Below are 20,764 nucleotides of genomic sequence, written 5' to 3'. Positions count from 1 at the left end.
TATAGAGCGATCACTTTGCCTAAGATAACAGTCTGTATGTTCAGTGTGCACAATTGAACAGTTTAGTTTATCAAACAGTTATGTGTTTAATAATACGTTTAATAATGGGATGTGTCGTTTCTTAATGGGTAAAAACGTTAATGTCTCTCGTATGTGCTCAAAAACTATACATACACTGTAATCTTTGAACCAAGTTTTATTTAAAAATTGTAATAAAATAAATTGACACAATACAAACTAAAAAAAAATAAAAAAAAATACAAATAAAAGAACTGAAGTGCCTAACGTGGTATCATTTGCCGTGCGCGACCCGAGGGTCCCTGGTTCAATCCCCACCTAGTACCAACCTCGTCATGTCCGTTGTGTCCTGAGCAAGACACTTCACCCTTGCTCCTGATGGGTGCTGGTTAGCGCCTTGCATGGCAGCTCTCCATCAGTGTGTGAATGTGTGTGTGAATGGGTAAATGTGGAAGTAGTGTCAAAGCGCTTTGAGTACCTTGAAGGTAGAAAAGCGCTATACAAGTACAACCCATTTATTTGCTTTTTCCGGTAGAAGAGATCAAATTTGGTGTTTTTATAAACGACTGTAAAATCATTTCTACATAAATGTCAATTTATGAAAGTAAGGCCTACATTTTCTAATTGGCTTAATGGATTACATTTATCAATCAAATCTTGGAGAATGATTATATGTACAAAAGCCCTTAAATTGATATCCTTGTTAAAAACATTTAATGTGATTTAGGTAGCCCTTTTCGTCTTTTTCATATTCTTTAGTATTATTACTCTGTGTATTTGCTTTTGTTTTCTTTCCTTGGTGTGGAAAGTGCCTTGACTTTTGTGTGAATTATTAATGTATGTTTGTTGGTCAATAAAAATAATTACAATTTAAAAAATAAAAAAAATTAAAAATGTGCTGTTTCCGGGGTCAACAAATGACGTGGGCGGTGACCCTTCAACTGGAAGGACAACTTCGGATCAGTGACATCTAGTGGAGAAGAAAGGAATTACAGGCTATTCAATAATATGTGTGTTTATGAAATGCCGATAGTCTCTCATCTTAATGTTAAAAACACGCAACTTGTACTGGGTAGAATGTAGTAGTAATACGTGGTATAAATGTAAGCGATTACCAATGTTTAATTTGAACACAAGTCAGAGAAGTCACGGGCTGAATTGACCGCCAGAAGGCGGTGTCGCTGTTTTAAAATGGAGGCCCTTCAGTGTCAACACTGCCTACTACTGTGGGCTCCAATACATTCATAATACTCTATTAATTTATTGCTATTTAGCAATAGACTTTGAACCAGCTCCCCATTTTAAATGTAAAAAATTGCTAAACCGAAAAGAAGACACACCCAGCCCAACTTGGTTGGATTTAATGTTTTAATTAATCTCACATGAAAGCACATAACCAAATAACGTACTTAAAGAGTGCCACTTGCAAAATGTTTAGAATCCTGCATCCCATCTTTTTTTTGTCAAACCACCACGATTATAAGAAACCAGCACTATTTTGTGTCGACTAAATGGTCAAAATGTCGCTTCCTAGTTTTGACTTAATTTAAATTAACATCAACTTTTTTTCTTTGCACAAAGGACGGAAAATGTTTCACCTGGTTCAAGCTAAATCCTAAGCAAAAAAATAATAATTAAATCAGTAAGTGCCACTTTTGAAGCACGTCTACCTCTCACACCATACTACTGAAAACCATACATCCCCGGGGTAAATTACATACACAAAAAGCAAATACAAAAACACTTGAATAGAAAAAGTAGAAAGCCACATAAAAGCACATGGCAAAAAGTGTCCTCCGCACTGCTGGAGGGATTAAAGGTCTAAAAGAAAAAGTTACAGTATCAAGCGGTTTGTTGTTGGTTCCTAATGGACAAAAGCAGAAATATTCATTCACACCTTAGCGACGCTCATAGAAGCCACTGAGCCGTGACACAAGTACCATCCGTAAAAAGAGGACTTTACCACGTGGTGTGGGATGATAACAGCACCCTTTTGTTTACTCCCGTCAATAACTAAACCCAAAATTTTAGCGAGAATCTGACCACGGTGACCATTTATTTGTTCTGTCTCGGTTAAAGTGTTTTTTTGACCCAAGTGTCACAAATGTTCTGTTCAAGTAAAAACATACAAAGTATCAAAATATAGTCAAGAGATTTTTGTCCTGTCATGGCGGCCAGCTTGCTACCATAAACAAGGGACTGATTTGGACCAAAAAAGGAGGGAATACATTGGGACTAAAGCATACGAAAATTCGAATGAAAAAAAACATCCATTGGTTGACACATTGAGTACAAAAAACAAAAAAAAACATATTTGGATAGATCATATGCAGAGGTGTTCTTACGTTGCACAATGATTCTGCACACAAACTGTAGTCTACACTGTGAGTGGAGCGTAAACATACTTGTGTGTGCATGTACGTGCACGCACGCACGCACACACACACACACACACACACACACATACATACATACATAAAACCGCGCACACAACTTAGGCTGGTGAGAGGTAACAAAAAAACAATGTGTAAATGTATTTTTCTTTAATCTTCCAGAGTTCAGTTCTTGTCGGCCGCCGCCGCCGCCGGCGCTGCCGCCTCTTGCGCCGGCGCTGCCGCCTCTTGCGCCGGCGCCGCCGCCTCTTGCGCCGGCGCTGCCTCTGTCTCCGCCTCCTCGCCCTCGGCATCGCCTTGGTTGTCTGACATCCACAGCTGCAATAAGGAGGCACAGGTAGCCAGCATTAGCGCGGAGTCAGAGGCGCCTTGGGGGTCAAATACGGCAACAGAGACCCAGGAAATGCGACATTGCTCCGAGCCACTCCTTGTACACTCACTCACACGACACACCCTATTTTCTCATGAGTCACAAATTGCTCGGTGAGCAACGCTTTAATGACTTCTATTCCATGTAAATGGCCTAGACAGGATGATTAAAGCTAATCTCACAACAAATACTCCTTAGCAACAACACCACAGGTAACACGATGAGCGCGCTAGCTGCTGGAGCTGGCACCGCTAATGGCGAGCCAGCGCTCAGTGCGTTAGAAAGTGAGCAGTATCACATTCCATGAGTTTATTCAAGTGTTTTTTCCGATCAAATAGATCAGGAGTTTATCAATAAAAGTGGTAATCGTATTGCATATTTGAAGTTTGATTTTGAACTGAAAGCTTTGTTTACATTAGAGATGGACCGATTGTTGGCGCTGACATTTGACATTTTGACGTTTATTGTGTTTATATTGGTATCGGTCCTTTTTTCCCCCTCTTCAACTACATTAGCAGACACAATACATACACGTTATACCGGTACAGGATTTCTGCAAATATCAGTAGATGTAATCTAATGCAACTTAAAACAAATGTAATGCCCATGTCCTACTGCAGATTGTTATTATATAAAGTCAAAAGCATGCAATTGTCTTTAGACAAAATTGTAAGCATTTGACAATGATAACATTGAATAGTTGAAAAGTTTACATTTACTGTGGCTAAATTAGGCACTAGTTATCATTATACATGTTATTATAATGAAAGCAACCCTTTCAAACGCAATAAACATTATTCATTACTGTAGTACCGGTATTTGTAACCATTGTAATTAGAAGGTCAATAACTTAATTATCCTAAATAGGAAAACAAACATCAAAATAAAATGGACTCGCGATATTAGTTGGCAAAAATTGCACTTCAATAAATATTGAACATCTTGAACTGCAGTTTGAATTGGAAAAACTGGGTCAGGTGGTTTGTTTTATTGTCTTTTTTGTTACTAATTGCAAATGTGTGAATTTTTTTTATTCCTATGGACATTGATTTATTGCTTTTTAATGCCTTTTATGGCCTTAATTTTTGCAAAATCCATTTAATGACATAATGCTATATAATGACCTGTGGAAACCCTGTCAGTATTTAAAAAATAATTAGTGAAGTTGATGGTAATAACCACTACTTAAGCATCAGCCCGTTTGCCCTGCATGAGAAAAGTTGCCTTTTTTCACTGCAGCTCTCAAATAATTGTGATGATCATTTTGGCCATAATTGTGCAGCCCTACTGTGGAGTATAGCAATGCAGTATCATGCAACAGGGTAAGCTAAAGTTTACAAGTGTGGCTTTTGTTTGTGGACATTTTAGCTGTTGTAGCATGTTGGCAATTGTAACAAGATATTTTATCCAAGTTGAGACTGTGGAGTATAAATTAGTGTGCCATACAGAGCTAAGGCACAGCGGTAATCTCGGAATGTGTTTTTTTTGTTGATAAATAACATCATGACTAAAGTATGTAAACATTTTGTCCAAGAAGAGATTGAGGGCAAAACAGAAACAGTTAAGCATAATACTATACCTAAGGCACAGAAAGAGAGTGAGCTCAAGTTGGCATGTGTGGGTTTTGTTTTGGTGAACATTTTATCCGTCGTTGAATGCTCGCAATAGTAATGACACATTTTATTTGAGGGGAGGCTGCGCAGCAAAGTTGAAACTGTGGAGTATAATACTGTACTATTCAGAGCTAGAAAACAGTGGTCAACTTACAAAGTGTGTTGTTTTTTGGATGAATTACAGTACATCCCGACTACAGTATGTAAACATTTTATCCAAGAGGAGATTGAAGGCAAAACAGAAACTGTTAAGTATAATAATGCATTTGGCCAGAGCTAAGGCACAAGAACTGTGAAAGCTACGGTTTATATGTGTGGGGTTCTTTTGTGGACATTTTAGCCGTTGTTGTAAGCTGGCTATAGTAATGAGACATTTTATCCGAGAGGAGACTGTGCAGCAAAGTGGAGACTGTGGAGTAGAATTTTGTACCATCTAAAAAACATTCTGACTACAGTCTGAAAACATTTTTTATCCAAGAGGAGATTTAGGGCAAAATAGACATTATTTAGAATATTACTGCATTTGACCAGAGCCAAGGCACAGCAATTGGGTAAGCGAAAGTTTGCATGTGTGGGTTTTGTGTGTTTTTCAGTCGTTTTGCATGCTTGTTATGAGACATTCTATCCGAGGAAACGGCAAAAAAGTGGAGACTGTGGAATATAAAACACTGTACCATCGGGAGATAAGGCACAGCGATCAACTTAGAATGTGTGTTGCTTTTTTGTAGTTGTTTTTTTATAAATAACATTCTCACTACAGTATGGAAACATTTGATCCAAGAGGAGATTGAGGGCAAAACACAGACTGTTGAATACTGCATTTGGTCAGAGCTAAGGCAGAGAAATGGGGAAAGCTCAAATTTAAGCATGCGTTTTCCCCCCTGGTCATTATTCTTGTATGTTGGAGACATGTTTTTTTTTAATTGAGACCGAGGGCAAAGAGCAGCAAAGTGGAACCTGAGGTGCGCAACAACAACAGGAACTATCCTATCCATCCATTTTCTACCGCTTGTCCCTTTCGGGGTTGCGGGGGGTGCTGGAGCCTATCTCAGCTGCATTCGGGCGGAAGGCAGGGTACACCCTGGACAAGTCGCCACCTCATCGCAGGGCCAACACAGATAGACACACAACATTCACACACTCGGGACCAATTTAATGTTTCCAATCAACTAGACATAGAAAAATTGCTGTATTTGAATACCTTTATTTAAATACTTTGGCCATGACAATTAATGTCACCTTTATAAAAATGCAGCAAATGCATGATGGGGCAACGTGAACTAAAAAGTGAAAAAAACTCACGTTGAGATTGTCACGGAGCAGCTGCATGATCAAGGTGCTGTCTTTGTAGGATTCGCTGTTGAGCGAGTCCAGCATGGCGATAGCCTCATCGAAAGCCTGAAGGGAAAAAGACAAGTCAGTGAGTATCTACTGACGCTATCGCTTCATCACAACACTGCATTACTGCGAAATGTCTTTACTTTGTGGTCTTTATCCACAGGACTGCTTTAATTAGTCTTGTTGGGGTGGGAGAGGAGCTGTACCTTTTTGGCAAGATCGCAGGCCTGGTTTGGTGAGTTGACAATCTCGTAGTAGAAGACGGAGAAGTTGAGAGCAAGGCCGAGACGAATAGGATGAGTAGCATCCATTTCTTTGTAGCTGATGTCCAAGGCCTGTTGGTAGGCCTTTTGCGAGTTTTGGATGATGTCTGTGCAAAGAAGGGGGGACAAAATACATCTAAATAAAACACGCCGACATAAATGATTTTAGCCAACATGTGTCTATGAAATGCATGATTTATGTATCTTTTCAAATGATTCCAGAAGCATATTTGTTGTTCAATTTATTGTACAGTAGGTAATGTTGTATTTTTGCCTCATTCCTGTGAGAATCCTGTGTGTGACTGAAGCATTGAGGAGTGGGACTATCCAGGACTAGCTGCACTGTGCTCAAACAACATACAGGTAGCGTCTGTGAGTAGATAATACTGTATCATCTCTTTCTGTTTTGGACTTACTAGGTCGGTAGTGCATTCTTCACTTACGCTTTAAGTGAGGAATGGGGCAAAAACTAACCCAGACCCATTGTATATCAGGAGTGTGCAAAGTGCAGCCCGGGGGCCATTTTCAGCTAGTTTATTGGCCTTTGCCATATTCTTAAAATGTATTAATTCATTATTAACCGTCTGGTAACATTAAACTTTGATTATCTTCAAAAGTAAATTCCATACTATAAGCTGCTACTTTTTTCTACGCTTTGAACCCTGTGGCTTATAAAACGGTGCAGCTAATTTATGGATTTTTTTTCAAGCAAAAACACCGAAAGGTTGTTTTGTTTGCGCTATTACACCATCTTTTGGACAAGTTAGCTCATTGCAGGTTCTGCAGTGCTCTTCTGTTTAGAGCTTTGAGCCAGAAGTACAATTGCTCTTCTTTCTTCCAAGTAGTCCATAGCATTTTTCCTCGAAATGATTCTTTATTTATCACTCCAAGCTAAGTTTGTAAGTTTTATAGTACAAACCAAAACAATTCTTTCTTGCTAAACCATCCCATGTGTGATGTCTGTAGCAGATTTTTCTTGTATATTTGTACATGCCATCGTAATGTAATGAAGCTAGCGCCTTAGCATTAGCTAATATGCTAACACATCTACGAGTGTCTGTGTTAGTATTAACTTACAATAGCATTCTGTTTTTTATTGTTTCTGTTTCACAAATTCCTCAGTAAATCCAATCCAATCCAATCCACTTTATTTATATAGCACATTTAAACAACAAAATGTTTCCAAAGTGCTGCACAACAATATTAAACACAATTAAAAACAATATAAAATAAATGTGATTAAAAACAATTTCAAAGGGTAAAACCAATTAAAACAGTAAATAGAAAGCAAAAAGCAAAATTTTAAAAACACAGAGGACAACAGAGGACCACACAACTCACATAGTGTTAAAAGCCAGAGAATAAAAGTGGGTCTTAAGACGAGACTTAAAACACTCCACTGTGGGAGCAGTTCGAACATGGAGGGGCAGAGTGTTCCAGAGCTTAGGGCCGACCACAGAGAAGGCCCTGTCTCCCCTGGTTTTAAGTCTCGTCTTGGACACCACGAGCTGGAGCTGGCTCTCGGACCTCAGAGCGCGCGCAGGATTGTAAGTTTGGATGAGGTCCGAGATATACTGAGGTGCCAGTCCATGTAAAGCTTTAAAAACAAACAGCAAGGTTTTAAAATCAATTCTAAAATGAACAGGGAGCCAGTGCACCGTGGAGTTATTTAGTCTGTTTAGCTGATTGGGGAGCGAGCTTCTGCAGCTATTGGGTTTATGACGATGACTTCTGTTTTGTCTGATATTCGTTTTACTACCGTGTTAAAGACATCATTTGGAAACATTTAAGGTATGTATATAGACTTTTACAAAATCTTTCTGTATAAATAATTAATTTTACAACATAAATATCTGCAGCTTGTAGTTCGGTACAGCTAATATAAGGAAAAATATATTTTTATTCTAAATTTAGTGGGTGCGGCTTATTTAAACTCTATAGTCTGGAAAATACGGTATCTTACTGAGGAGAGTCAGAGACTGCATACGCCAAGTGTCCGACATGCTTGCGCTTTAAATGCTTTCTCATCGTAGACGTACTCCTATGAAAAGTAAGGTCGACTTCCTGTTGCTCAGCAGTCACTGGTCGCACAGATATGTGTTTGTTATTTTCTATCCGGAAAAATACGAGCAATGACGTCACCGACTTTAAACAGCAAATGAATTGGTCGGCGACAAATTTTATAATTGATTTCAGGTTAGCAACATCAACGAAAGTTTGCATTACGACTAGTTACTGTGATTTTAAACACAATGTATTGTTTTTCATGAAAAAACGAGGCGCATCCCTCGGATGCAAGGAGAGTGAGTTGACGGAGTCCTCTCAGATAATTAAGCGTCAGGGATGTATGACGCAGACTTCGCAATATCGCTGTATACTGATGTACATCTAATTGATTTTAGCATCTTTAATGAACAAAATGTATCAAAGTGGCCCTGCGCGTTGTTCCATTTTTTGTTATACGGCCCACACTGAAAAAAGTTTGGAACCCCCCCAGCTGTATGTGTTTAAAAAAACAAAACAGACATGTGTCACTCACTCTCCTTGTCCTCCCCAGAGGCCACCTCAGCCAGGTAACGGAAATAGTCGCCCTTCATCTTCAGGTAAAATACCTTGCTGTCAGCAGGCGTGGTTTCGCAAATCAGGTGATTTTCGAGCAGGTCCTGCAAGGGGCATGAAGGTGAGTTTTAAGTCAGTGATGCCTTTTGTGGTTCACAGGTTGCTGAAACAGCGACGGCAAGATAAGTAGGAAGAGATAAGTAAAAAAATAGATTGCTAGGGAAAGCTTAAGTCAAAACTTAGGTGATTTTTTTCAGATTAAAGACAAATGAATAAATACAACCTACAACTACTGAGTAAGTTTCTTATACAATAAAGTTAGCCACCATACTTCACTAGCTATTGTGTTATGCAGCATTCCCAAGTACAGGAATTATTTCTAGGAAAACCCGTGGGCCTACTATAAAGCATACCTTTTCATTCTTTATTCTGAATCTCTTTCAGCCTCTTAGTTGGACAGTTATGGGTAATTTTCTGTCTTTTCATGCATTTCTCAGTGGCGAGTCTTCAAAGTTGCTGCAATATTAAGCAATGACTGTGCCAATTTTCACACCGGCACATGCTCATACTGTGGAAATGAAGTTATTTTTATAACATTTATTTTGTTTATTCAGTGCAGTTTCTTTTTTCTATGTTTTTTTATTTAGTTTTTTGTGATGAGATCTGAGGAGTCAGTTGGGGCACCAAAAACCTTCACTACACTAATTTTCATGGTCAATAGTTTGCTTGTTCTCCCTGTGACTGCGTGGGTTCTCTCCGTGTACCTCGGCTTCCTCCCACCTCCAAATATATGCACCTGGGGATAGGCTGTTAGGCAACACGAAATTGGCCCTAGTGTGTGAATGCTTTTCTCTCTCTGTTGGCCCTGCGATGAGGTGGCGACTTGTTCAGGGTGTACCCTGCCTTTCACTCAAATGCAGCTGTGATAGGCCTCAGCCCCCCCGCGACCCCAAGAGGACCAAGCAATGGTGGATGGATGGATGCATAGGTGTCAAACTCAACATGGCTGAGAGCTTTACTAAATGTCCAAATAAGTATGCCCACCTCGCTGTGACGTCATGATGTAGCGAGACTGCAAAACCTTGCTAAGAGAGGCATCAAAAACTGCGTGCAAGCTTATGCCAAAATGCATGAACCTCATGATGCGTTGGCATTGTTTAACCTGATAGCCAACACTGTAACACCATTTAGAAGTCAAAAAAGACAAAAATCATCATAGGTCCTCTTTAAAACTGCAAAATTGTTGAGACTGAATCAACAGCGCCTATGCTGATTGTTGCAAAATAGTGCACGCCCTTTGTGGTTCATTATGGGATTGATCTTTTTTTAAGCTATTGTTTAATACGTCCATGAAGTCACATACTTCCTACATAATGCACCATTTGGAAAAGGCTGCCTATATGAATAAAATAACTGGACACCCAATTTACTTGTAAAAAAAAAAAAGGTAAAAGAACAAGCTTCTATTTTCTTTGGAGTTTCAAACATGGGCGCTTGTGGCTTCACCCGCCTCTTAACAGAGACTTCATGGGCGAGGCGCAGAAGTTGCGGTTAAAATTGTAAAAACAATAATTCACTTGCTGTCCTGGGTTGTCTATTATTTAAAAAAAGAAAAATGAAAAAGGTAGTGATTTGCTTAATGGTGGTTCCCATTGGAGAGCGAGCCACAACACATCCAGTTCTTCTTAACACATCTGTGGCAAACCAGAAGTGCTGCCACAAAGCATGGAGAGGCTGCATAATTTAAAGTATACGTCTGTGTGTCTATAAATAGCTGAGCCTGTAACTACAGTTTACACTGGATGTCCTCATAGAAACAAACAACCCTTTAATAAGCAGCTATATCTTCAAAAACCACCCACCTTACCGGGACTTATTTTTTTATTTACAGACATAATTTATATTACATTATTGTTTATTTTGTTAATATCAAGAGTCTGTTCTGCAAAAAGGTAATCCCTTGTAGTATAGAGCTTATGTATAAGGGCCCACAGTTAAAATATACATCATAAATTATACAAAATACAGTACAATACAATTCATTTCAAAATCTACCTACCCAATACTCATTTACAATTTCATACCAACCTACCACAGGTTTACATTTACAAAGATGGAAGCTTTTATTCCACCAAATCAGTCTCGAGATCTTATTATTCAAATTTGAATAAAAAGTTGGATCTTGAAGATTTGAGATTATCATATCTTGCATACAGGGGTCAAGACCAAAATTAAGCGTCCAATGTGAAATCCTCAGCCATGAGGGGTGTGCTAAATAGACTTGTGCGGCCGCAATTAGGTGACGGCATCTTTTTAGTCCACACGCTGTTTTAATGTTGACCATCTTCTCAAACGGCTCATTGTAATTCATCTCCACACCAGTCTGTGTGCTGTCCTTTCCCCAAAAGAAGTCTCCCTTCACTGTTATATAAAAATATTAGGGTGGAAGGCGAGTCAGGATTAAGTACAGTGTTGTTGACTGAAAGCACATGACAAAAGAGTGGTCTGTACACTTTTTAGAACTTCACTGGCATCTTATAACCACAATGCACAGACAGGATTTGTTGAAGATGCACCCGCAGAAAAAGAAAACAACACAGGTAAAATAATAAAATGACGAGCTCATCTTTGCTGTTTATTAAAGGGGCTGTTAGAAAATATTGACGCTGATGCCTAGAGAGCAATAATTTCTCACTGTGTTTTTAAGCATTATATCACACCCTCTTATGTTTTTAGTACATAATTATGACACGTGCATTACATTTGTTTGTTAGCTAATGATAATGATTTGGCTAACTATCATTAGCTATCATTGGAAGTACAGTATATTCTATTGTAACAACTAGGGATGTGCTTATCGATCGACCACCAAGTAGTATTAGATGATTTTTTTGAAGTACGATCACAAATGCATATATACCCTAATATCTGGCTAGTATTCTATTTATTTTTGTTAGTCCCCCAGCTGACAAGCTAGCAGCCAATTATGGGTCTCCATACACAGTGTGGTGTCGCTCCCCTGAGTTGATAATAACCTTCAGTATGGCAAATAAACGGCATTTATTAATATCTTATTATAAAGTATTAGGAAAAAGCTAAATGTTTTACACACTGAGAGCAAGCAGGAACAGGCATGCCAAAACCTAATCACCCTCATTACGGGAAATAAAATGCAGTACTTAGTATCTTATGTATCGTTATCAACTATCTGCAGGACGAGGCTAAACATGCTACACAATGAGAGCAAGCATGAGCAGAAAGGCTAATAGCTAAGCTAAGCGTGAAGCTAGTTTCAATCAACAGAAAAAATAAGAGTTTAGTTAAGTTTAAGAAGTGTCAGAGAATAGGTCCCTGGACACAAGGACTTTGAGGGCAAAAATGGATTTCAATGAGTAGTAATTGGTAGTTTCGATTTCGTTAAGCTATTGTGTAGTATTGACTTTGTTTTGCTCAAACAATTGTATGTAATAAAATAAAGAAATAGTTTAAATAGTGCGTTGGTATTGTTAAATTGTCAATAGCATTTACCATCAAGAAAAGGAAAACTTTACAGTTAATACATTTGATCGGTATTGGCATCAGCCGATCTCACTTATGGTTGATCAGTATCGGAATTGGAACATCACTAGTTACAAGCATTAGTTTGCTTAGCACATGTCATAAAATCCGACTAAAACATCTGGCCTTACTCACTAGCTTACATCTAGAGATAGACATAATTTTGTTTTAAAACCATAGAGAAGTATAAAGTGAGTGTAAGGGACAGTGCTAAGAAGAGGTGGATGATATTTATTGGATTAAAGATAGAAATAATTAGAAAAATGTCCAAGTGTGTCACCAACTTGGCAAAATAATTTGGCCGCATCACTGCTTCCTGCACCGTACTGCAGCAGAATGAGTCGCTAGCCAAGAATGTTAAAATAATATCTAAACGGCTAACAATGGTCCTTGAAAATATGGAAAAGCTGATGATAGTGTATTTGAATGAGAAGCAACTGGAAGGAGATACCGTAAATGTCCACTGTTCAGGGTAAATGCTATGGTTGTGAAAGATTAACCGATTCGACCGGATAAATGGTTTGACAAATGAGCGATTTGGCTGCGTCGGCCACCACAAATCGATAAGAATCAGCTTTGAAACTTTAGAATAGTATAGAAACCTAGACCGGGTATTGAGCAAACTTAAAAATCAATTCACATTTTTGTCTTTAAAACAACATGAGAGGTAGGGCTTCCCGTAAAAACATTTACACGCTTGCAACATTAGCTTACATGGCTGAAGATGAGCATGGATACATGGACCAAGTGTTGCGCAAAACTAGCAATCAATTGGAAGTTATCTTTATAAAAACACGAAAGTCAGAGCTGCACGCAAAATGATTACCCCAGATTTTCACCACATATGCAACGGCTGCTGAACGGCAACACCGCAGAGCATCTCCAAGGGTCGCCGTCCATCAATACCCACCACTTGCATGACAACCATTTTATTTTCGTATTTGTAGCCATAGCAATAACGACATCCCTGACGAGCATTGTACACACACTTCTCATTCAATTCCTGCTAACCACTCCACTGCTTCCTCTGCCCTCATTATGTCCCCAAATCGCTGTGAAAACACGATTCTTTGATTTTGGACCTCCAAAAATCAGCATGTCCTCATTCATTGTGTCATCAAGGTGAAATTACATCTGAAAACCTTTGTCAAGTTGACTTCAGGTCTGTCCCTGTCCATTAGGACGTTTCACAGTGTAAAATACTAGCCGCCTTGAAAGCTAAATATTTTATTTTGAAAGTAAACCAAATAATTTATTTTGTGTTTGTAAATGACATTCTACCGCACAATCTGTTATTTTGTTGTGTAAAAAAGAATGTATCCATCAACAAATGGCAACTATAGAATTGAATCGTTTATAGACTGTATGAATCGTTTGTACACTATATAAAGTCTTATCGAATAATTCCCTTTTTTGTATTGTAACCCATGTTTTTAGATGCCTTATCGAATCGTCCATCAAAGACGCACAACACTAGTAAATGCTGTACATTATTACATTATTTTATAAAACTACTAAAGTTTTTTGTACCATATTGTATTTCGGTACTAAGTTTATTTTTCTTTTTTAAAAAATAAAGCCATGTTACATGTTAAAATTGTGCTGTTTTGGGGGGCAAGCGCCAATTAAATTTCAATTCAATTTAATGTTGAGTTAAGAGCTCTTTCACAGAACCGATTGAGCTCGTAAGATGAGGTACTACTGTATGACTATTGAGCTGGTAAACCAGCCACTTAGACTCTGGCAGTAATGTTTTAACGTTACACGAGCAGCATAGCTGCGAGCCTGCCTTGTTTCAACGCAATTCATTATCAGGGCATGCAAACCTTTAAAAAACATGTATTAGTGATTTAGATTACTGGAATAACTAAAAAAAAATGTGTTGTAAGTGGCACTACTAACCAAGACTTCCTTGCAGATGTCATTGAGCTCCTTCTCGATCTTCTCCCTGTACTCCTTGGCCAGGGCCGTCTTGTTGTTGTCCTCCGACTTCTGCTCCAGACTGGACATCACCCGCCACGAGGACCTCCGGGCGCCCACCACGTTCTTATAGGCCACCGAGAGCAGGTTGCGCTCTTCATTGCTCAGCCCGCTTTTGCCCTGCTCTGTCACGACCTTCATGGCGGCTGCCATGTCGTCATAGCGCTCAGCCTGCTCGGCCAGTTTGGCCTTCTGTACCTGCTCTTCCTTGTCTGCCATGGCTCCTTGCGTGGGCTGCCGACAAGGAGGAGGAAGGAAGGACGAAGGAGAAAGGGGCGGGGGGACGGGACAAAACAAAACAAAGGAGACAGGAGAAGGATTAGGGAGACAGGAGAGAGCGTTGGGGAAGAGGGGGAAGGGCAAGGCAGATATGATCATAGGAGAACAACTACAAATTAAGACTAAAATAGACATTGTCATTAAGACAGCAATACCTTAAAAAAATAATCTATGCTTTATTTCTGCCTTTTTTAACTACAGTAGTTTATGAGGGCATGCTTTTTAACTGACCACAAACAGACATGAAACATACTGGCAAGTATTTAAATACATCCATCCATCCATTTTCTACCGCTTATTCCCCATTATTATTGTATTTAAATACAATTCTTGATATTTTGGTGTAGAAAGCCACGTGTTCTTTCAGCTAGCACACCAACTCCATGCAAATGCTATTAAAGCTATTAAAATATGCAGGTTACGTGTAGCAGTAATCAATCATCACAATGTTCTACATCATAATGTGACAAAGAACAACATGTGGACAATGAGAAAATTAAGTAGCTAAAACTAATCTGTCTAGATATAAATGAATGTGAAATAGCCAACAATATTCAACCGTTTTAATGTATTACCGCCTGACAAAGAAAAAGCACCAATACACCCAGCATATAGAACATGAGCAAATAAAAGTGATGCCCTAGCTGAAATAAACAATAATCAACCATTAGAATATCCCAGCCTAAGATGACAAAGAAAAAAAGCACCAAAACACATTCAAACCGGACAAAAAAAGATACACTGGGGAGCTAGAAATAAGACATTTTGGCTTCTTCAGTCACAATTCATTAGCCTAGTTCTCAAATCACAGGGATATTCAACTGCTTTTGTAGTTTTTATTATCATTCTTATATAAGCTTGTCAAAATACTTACTATTGGCATTCATTTTGTCACCATACAGTATATAGACCAGTGGTTCTCACACTTTTTTCACCAAGTTCCACCTCAGAAAAAACTTCGCTCTCAAAGTACAACATAACGACCAACATTAAAATACAATAGCGTAGTAGGCCTAAATATTTATTAAAAACAAAGTAGACATTTTATTTAATATGTATATTGAATCTTTCTGGCCACTGAAACGACAGAGTTTGAACAGTAACACTGTGTTTGAATATTCAATGAGTGGCTTTGGCGTACCACGAGATGGAGCCCAACAGTTTGACAATCACTGGTATAGACAAAGAACCAGCCATGCATTTTAGGTTAATCAAGGTTTATGCCGTTTCTGTTTCCTGGAATGTCAAAAAATCCTCAAAATAACCACAATATATCAACATTTGTTTCCTTAATTGCTATGGTTATTTTTTCAGCAAATTTTTATGGGTAGCAAATTTTTCCTGAACACGCCCTGCCCACCCCAAGTTCAGTTCAAAACTTGGGCGAGACTAACATCTTTGCAGCAAATTAAATGAAAGAACACTAAAGCGCTCCTGTTGTTTAGAGTTGTAATTCCTTAACAAATAATCACTTGATTAAAATAGTGTTTTATTTTCCTATTTTCAAACACTGTTATTGTTCAAACTGTGTGTAATGTTACAGTGGCCAAAAATATGAAGTATACTAGTTGAATAAAACATCTGCCTTGTTTTCAGTGAACACTTAGGCCTACTGCGCTACTGTATTTTATTCTTGGTCATTATGGTGGTACTTGGACAGCCAATAGTTTTCTCAGGTGGTATTTGATGAAAAAGGTTTGAAAAACACTGGTATAGAGGAACTGGTACCACATTGGTAAACCCTTGCATTGGCATTTTAACTCTGCTGGACACTTGTATTAAGCATAATAGAGCTATTTTTTTCTGAAATGTGTAACAGGCCTCGAATTTTAACTTTTTAAGGTCAAGGCAAGTGTTGCCTTACAGGAGGGCTCATATTTTAGGGCACCAAGGCAAACATTTTTCGAGGCAGGAGATATATACCGTATTTTTCGGACTATAAGTCGCAGTTTTTTTTCATAGTTTGGCCGGGGGTGCGACTTATACTCAGGAGCGACTTATGTGTGAAATTATTAACACATTACCGTAAAATATCAAATAATATTATTTAGCTCATTCACGTAAGGGACTAGACGTATACGATTTCATTGAATTTAGCTATTAGGAGTGACAGATTGTTTGGTAAACGTATAGCATGTTCTATATGTTATAGTTTTTTGAATGACTCTTACCATAATATGTTACGTTAACATACCAGGCACGTTCTCAGTTGGTTATTTATGCGTCATATAACGTACACTTATTCAGCCTGTTGTTCACTATTCTTTATTTATTTTAAATTGCCTTTCAAATGTCTATTCTTGGTGTTGGGTTTTATCAAATAAATTTCTCCCAATAATGTGACTTATATATGTTTTTTTCCTTCTTTATTATGCATTTTCGGCAGGTGCGACTTATACTCCGGTACGACTTATACTCCGAAAAATACGGTATGTATACATATTAGGGGTGTAACGGTACACAAAAATTTTGGTTCGGTACGTACCTCAGTTTAGAGGTCACGGTTTGGTTCAGTTTCGGTACAGTAAGAAAACAACAAAATATACATTTTTTGGTTATTTATTTACCAAATTTGTAAACAATGGCTTTATCTTTTTAACATTGGGAACACTATAATAAGTCTGCCCACGTTAATCAACATTAAACTGCCTCAAGTTGTTGCTCAGATTAAATAAAATGACAAAACTTTTCTTCTACATATAAAAAGTGCAACATTAAACAGCTTCAAGTCAACTCATCATGCTTAATTTATTACAGCATTTGGGAAGCCTGTAGTTGATTTATTATGTAAATGTTATATTTTTCTCAACATGTGATAGCAGGGCCATTCAAAACTAGGCTGCTGCATTACTAATGATTAATGTAACTATAGCTGAAAAAATGGTACAATAGCAATAGGAGAGACTATTCATCCCTGAACACCATGGAGTTCATGTAGGCTTTATGATGCAGTTACATTATTATATCAACTATCAGAGACAGAAACTCGTCATTTAACATAATGTCCTTTTTTGCTGCTTCAACACAGCTCAATCAACACAGAAAAAGGTGAAGTGAAATAACAGACAGACAGGGCTTTGCTGTCCATAACACACACACACACACACACACACACCGCAAAATGAATTAACGTTACGCTAAAAGCGAATTAGCCTTCACCTCAAGCCAGGACTGCGAGCGAACCGAGCTGCCCTTTATATTTCTAGAAGGTCAACGGGCTCATAGTGATGTTACTAGTAGTTGACAGGGAGCTGTTTATTATAATTTGGGGAGAGTCCGCTGCCTGATGCTTACCTGCTAAACGCTAAGCACTGACTACATGCGCTCTGAATACGCACTGCTGATTGGCTGTTACCGCTCTGAATACACACTGCTGATTGGCTGTTACCGCTCTGTTTGTAACCAATCAGATGGTTGTGTGGGTGGGACAATGCTGGGTGCTGTGTAGAGTACTGATAGAAACATAGGCAGAAGGAAGCGGAGGCGGCTACTTAATATGTTTGTGTGGAAACTCGTTCGGTACACCTCCGAACCGAACCCCCGTACCGAAACGGTTCAATTATGGCCAAAGTAATAATTAAGATTATTGTTATCAATATTGAAATCATGATTACTGATTGTTAGGTAAAGCAGTGTTGGAGTGTGAACGTAATGGGGTGTGAACGTAATACCATCATGTCATTTGTAATGACTAATAAAAAAAGACTATAGATAAACGTTATCCATATATTTATAGACAAATATTAGGTTTTTTATTCTTTAATAACATCAACTTGTCAGCTTTTTGTCATTACATGATGCCTTTATCTCTATTTTTACATTTTGATAGAGAGAGTTTTTATTTATTTTTTGAAGTGATGTACATTTATATGTACATGTAGATGTTGTATCGGGACAGATCCATTAAGAGTTTGAGCAGAAATATGTCGTATAGGAATTAACTATACACAATAAAACATTAACAAAAGAATGTGTCACATGAATGATTTTTGAAGTAACACCTTAGTGACATGAAAAAAACTATGTAAAAAAAACCTTGTGTTTACTTTTTGATATCAAAATAAAACACAAAGCAGTTTGGTTGCTAATAAACAAGCTTTGTTTTTCTCCAATGCCTCCCTAGTGTTTCAGTACAACAGTTTGGCCAACAAAAAAAAAAACCAGAGTGATCCCTCTCACATCGAATACACAATCTACACAGCCTGCGTTCAATTCGATGAGATGACTAAACATTTTAACCAGTATTGATGTTATTTGAACACTGATACAGTTTGCAGTTAAAATAAAGGAGGAGTGAACATCCCAACAAACAACAAACTAAAGACTTTATAAACAAGTTGTGACAACGTTCACGACACATCGCCTGCTGCAAAACATCAAATAGTTTTCTTCTTTGCTGTATACTTTTAGTGTGGGGACAAGTGTGTCTGTCTCCAATATTGTCCACACCTGTCTCCATCTAAACACAGCAGTGTGCTCTTAAACGCACCACGGGAAGAGAGGGAAAATGACGTTAAACCAAGAGCTTAGCTCCGTTTACCCTGAGGGGAAATCTCCGCAGCAAAGTCGGTGTCGTTGGTCTGCCATGATTATCAAGCCAAACGTTGCTAGTGCGCATGCGCCTGACTTTGTCTTGCCGAAAATGCATTAATAAATGACGGTTTTTCGGTAATTAAAAAATTAAACTGTATTACTATCGCAAATTATCATTATACCGTTTACTGTTACAGCCCTCGTCCATTAACAAGTAAAAAGTCAAAGGCGGTCACGGCACGTTCTTGCCGCAAATGTTGGTAAATTTTTGGGGCATTACAGCGAAAGACGTGGGCGGTCGCGGCACTTGCCATGGTTAAATTCGAGCCCTGGTGTAACTCTGACAAAAGACCAAAAACCAGAGAAAACTGGTTCTCAAAATTGAAATAATAGTGAAAGGTCCTTAGAAGAATTTAGTTGACGAACCCTGCACAAGGAAGCCCACTTCAAATGGCAGCTTTGAATAATAGGTACAAACATTTCAAATGTGACGCCCCCTCCCCTTGTCTCCATCCATCCATTTTTCTACCCCTTGTCCCTTTCAGGGTCGCGGGGGTGCTGGAGCCTATCCCAGCTGCATTCGGGCGGAAGGGGGGGTACACCCTGGACAAGTCGCCACCTCATCGTAGGGCCATCACAGATAGACAGACAACATTCACACTCTGCAGTCTTTAAAATACCTCAAATTCGCGTTGAAGCGCATCAAGAATAAATGTCGTCTTACCGTGAGAATTGGCGGTGTTATACAACGATTATATTAAAAGGCAAAATGGCACTATTTATGTGTCTGAGTCACACTCACCTGCGCCCTTCTGTGGAATGTCGGCTAACCCGGTTGGAAGTGACACACACCTGCGCAGAAAAGGTACCTAACCCGACCCTGGGCGAGTATGGAATGTAATATTGTAGTATTGACATGACGAGGTGTTTAAACGTGACAATTTGGTTCTGTTAGTGACCTCCATTGGCGCGGAAAACGAACGACTAGCTTACATGTTCGCTAGTGAACGCCCTTTTTTTTTTTGCTTCCTGGAAAACAAGGACAAACATGTCCCCAGGCCTAGCTAGGTGAAAGTATGCATTTAAGATCGCTTCGTAGGTTGCACGGCAGCCTCGCAAAACCGACGGCGTACTTTGTAAGGGGCTGGTAAGGAAAGGTGGCTCGAATGCGGTAGCCGCCGAACAATGACTGAGCGTCGGCACATCACCATTCAAACCGCGGAGTCCGCCTTTATCGCGCTTCCCCTTCGCCGGAAACGTACCTTTACGAGCCCTTCGTCGATTAAAAAAAAAAAAAACGAGCCGGCGTCGGGTCCTTTAAGCTAATAAACTGACCTGTGGTGAATGGTTCAAACAGCGCTGCTCCTGAGTCCCCGGCCGCACAGCTGACGATGGCTCCCGCTCATCCACGGGGTTTCCCTCCAATCAAAGCCACAGCAGCAGGGTCGCTCTGGGACGATGACGTCATGATCCAGTTGCTAGGGTAACTGCAGCAGGAAAAAATGGCGAGGCTGAAGCACTTGATATAGCATATTTCCACCATTCATTTCCTTGAATACTCCACCCACCTTCATGCAAGTCGACATATTTAAAGTAAGGTAAATCATTGTTGGCCAGCTAACTCACAGGTTGCTATGGAAACCTTGTTTGTTTAGGGGTCATTAGTAAACATCAGTGTTTATTCAACTGCAGACTACTTCAAATGTACATACTAAAACAATATACAAAAATGTGCTTTTTAAAGCATAGTACGGTAATCACTCATTTAATGTTAATAGGTTCCGGACTTGGGCGTGTAGGAGTTATTCATTATAAAATCCAATCTTTCCATAGATTGAGTATAAAAACCTGTTTACTAGC

General features: G+C 38.9%; 1 protein-coding gene across 4 annotated transcripts; it reads right to left on the bottom strand.

The window, feature by feature from the left end:
• Window positions 1–1,372: 1,372 nt before the first annotated feature.
• On the bottom strand, window positions 1,373–20,386 carry LOC133610598 (14-3-3 protein beta/alpha-1-like). Of its 4 annotated transcripts, none has more exons than XM_061967011.2 (6): window positions 20,240–20,386; window positions 14,015–14,326; window positions 8,535–8,658; window positions 5,939–6,102; window positions 5,697–5,792; window positions 1,373–2,729 (listed from the first exon to the last, which is right to left on the bottom strand). In XM_061967011.2, the coding sequence occupies exons 2-6, from the start codon at window positions 14,309–14,311 to the stop codon at window positions 2,577–2,579; spliced, it is 834 nt and encodes a 277-aa protein (XP_061822995.2). In that variant the 5' UTR covers window positions 14,312–14,326; window positions 20,240–20,386; the 3' UTR covers window positions 1,373–2,576. The 4 variants fall into 4 exon arrangements, with proteins under 4 accessions (XP_061822995.2, XP_072770206.1, XP_072770207.1 ...); XM_072914105.1 differs by having other exon boundaries at window positions 20,167–20,269; XM_072914106.1 differs by lacking the exon at window positions 20,240–20,386 and adding an exon at window positions 19,707–19,864.
• Between the last annotated feature and the right edge of the window lie 378 nt (window positions 20,387–20,764).

This window comes from Nerophis lumbriciformis, linkage group LG11, assembly GCF_033978685.3.
Source record: "Nerophis lumbriciformis linkage group LG11, RoL_Nlum_v2.1, whole genome shotgun sequence".
NCBI lineage: Eukaryota > Metazoa > Chordata > Actinopteri > Syngnathiformes > Syngnathidae > Nerophis > Nerophis lumbriciformis.
Note: the sequence above shows the minus strand (reverse complement) of the source record. Positions and strands in the feature narration are given on the sequence as shown.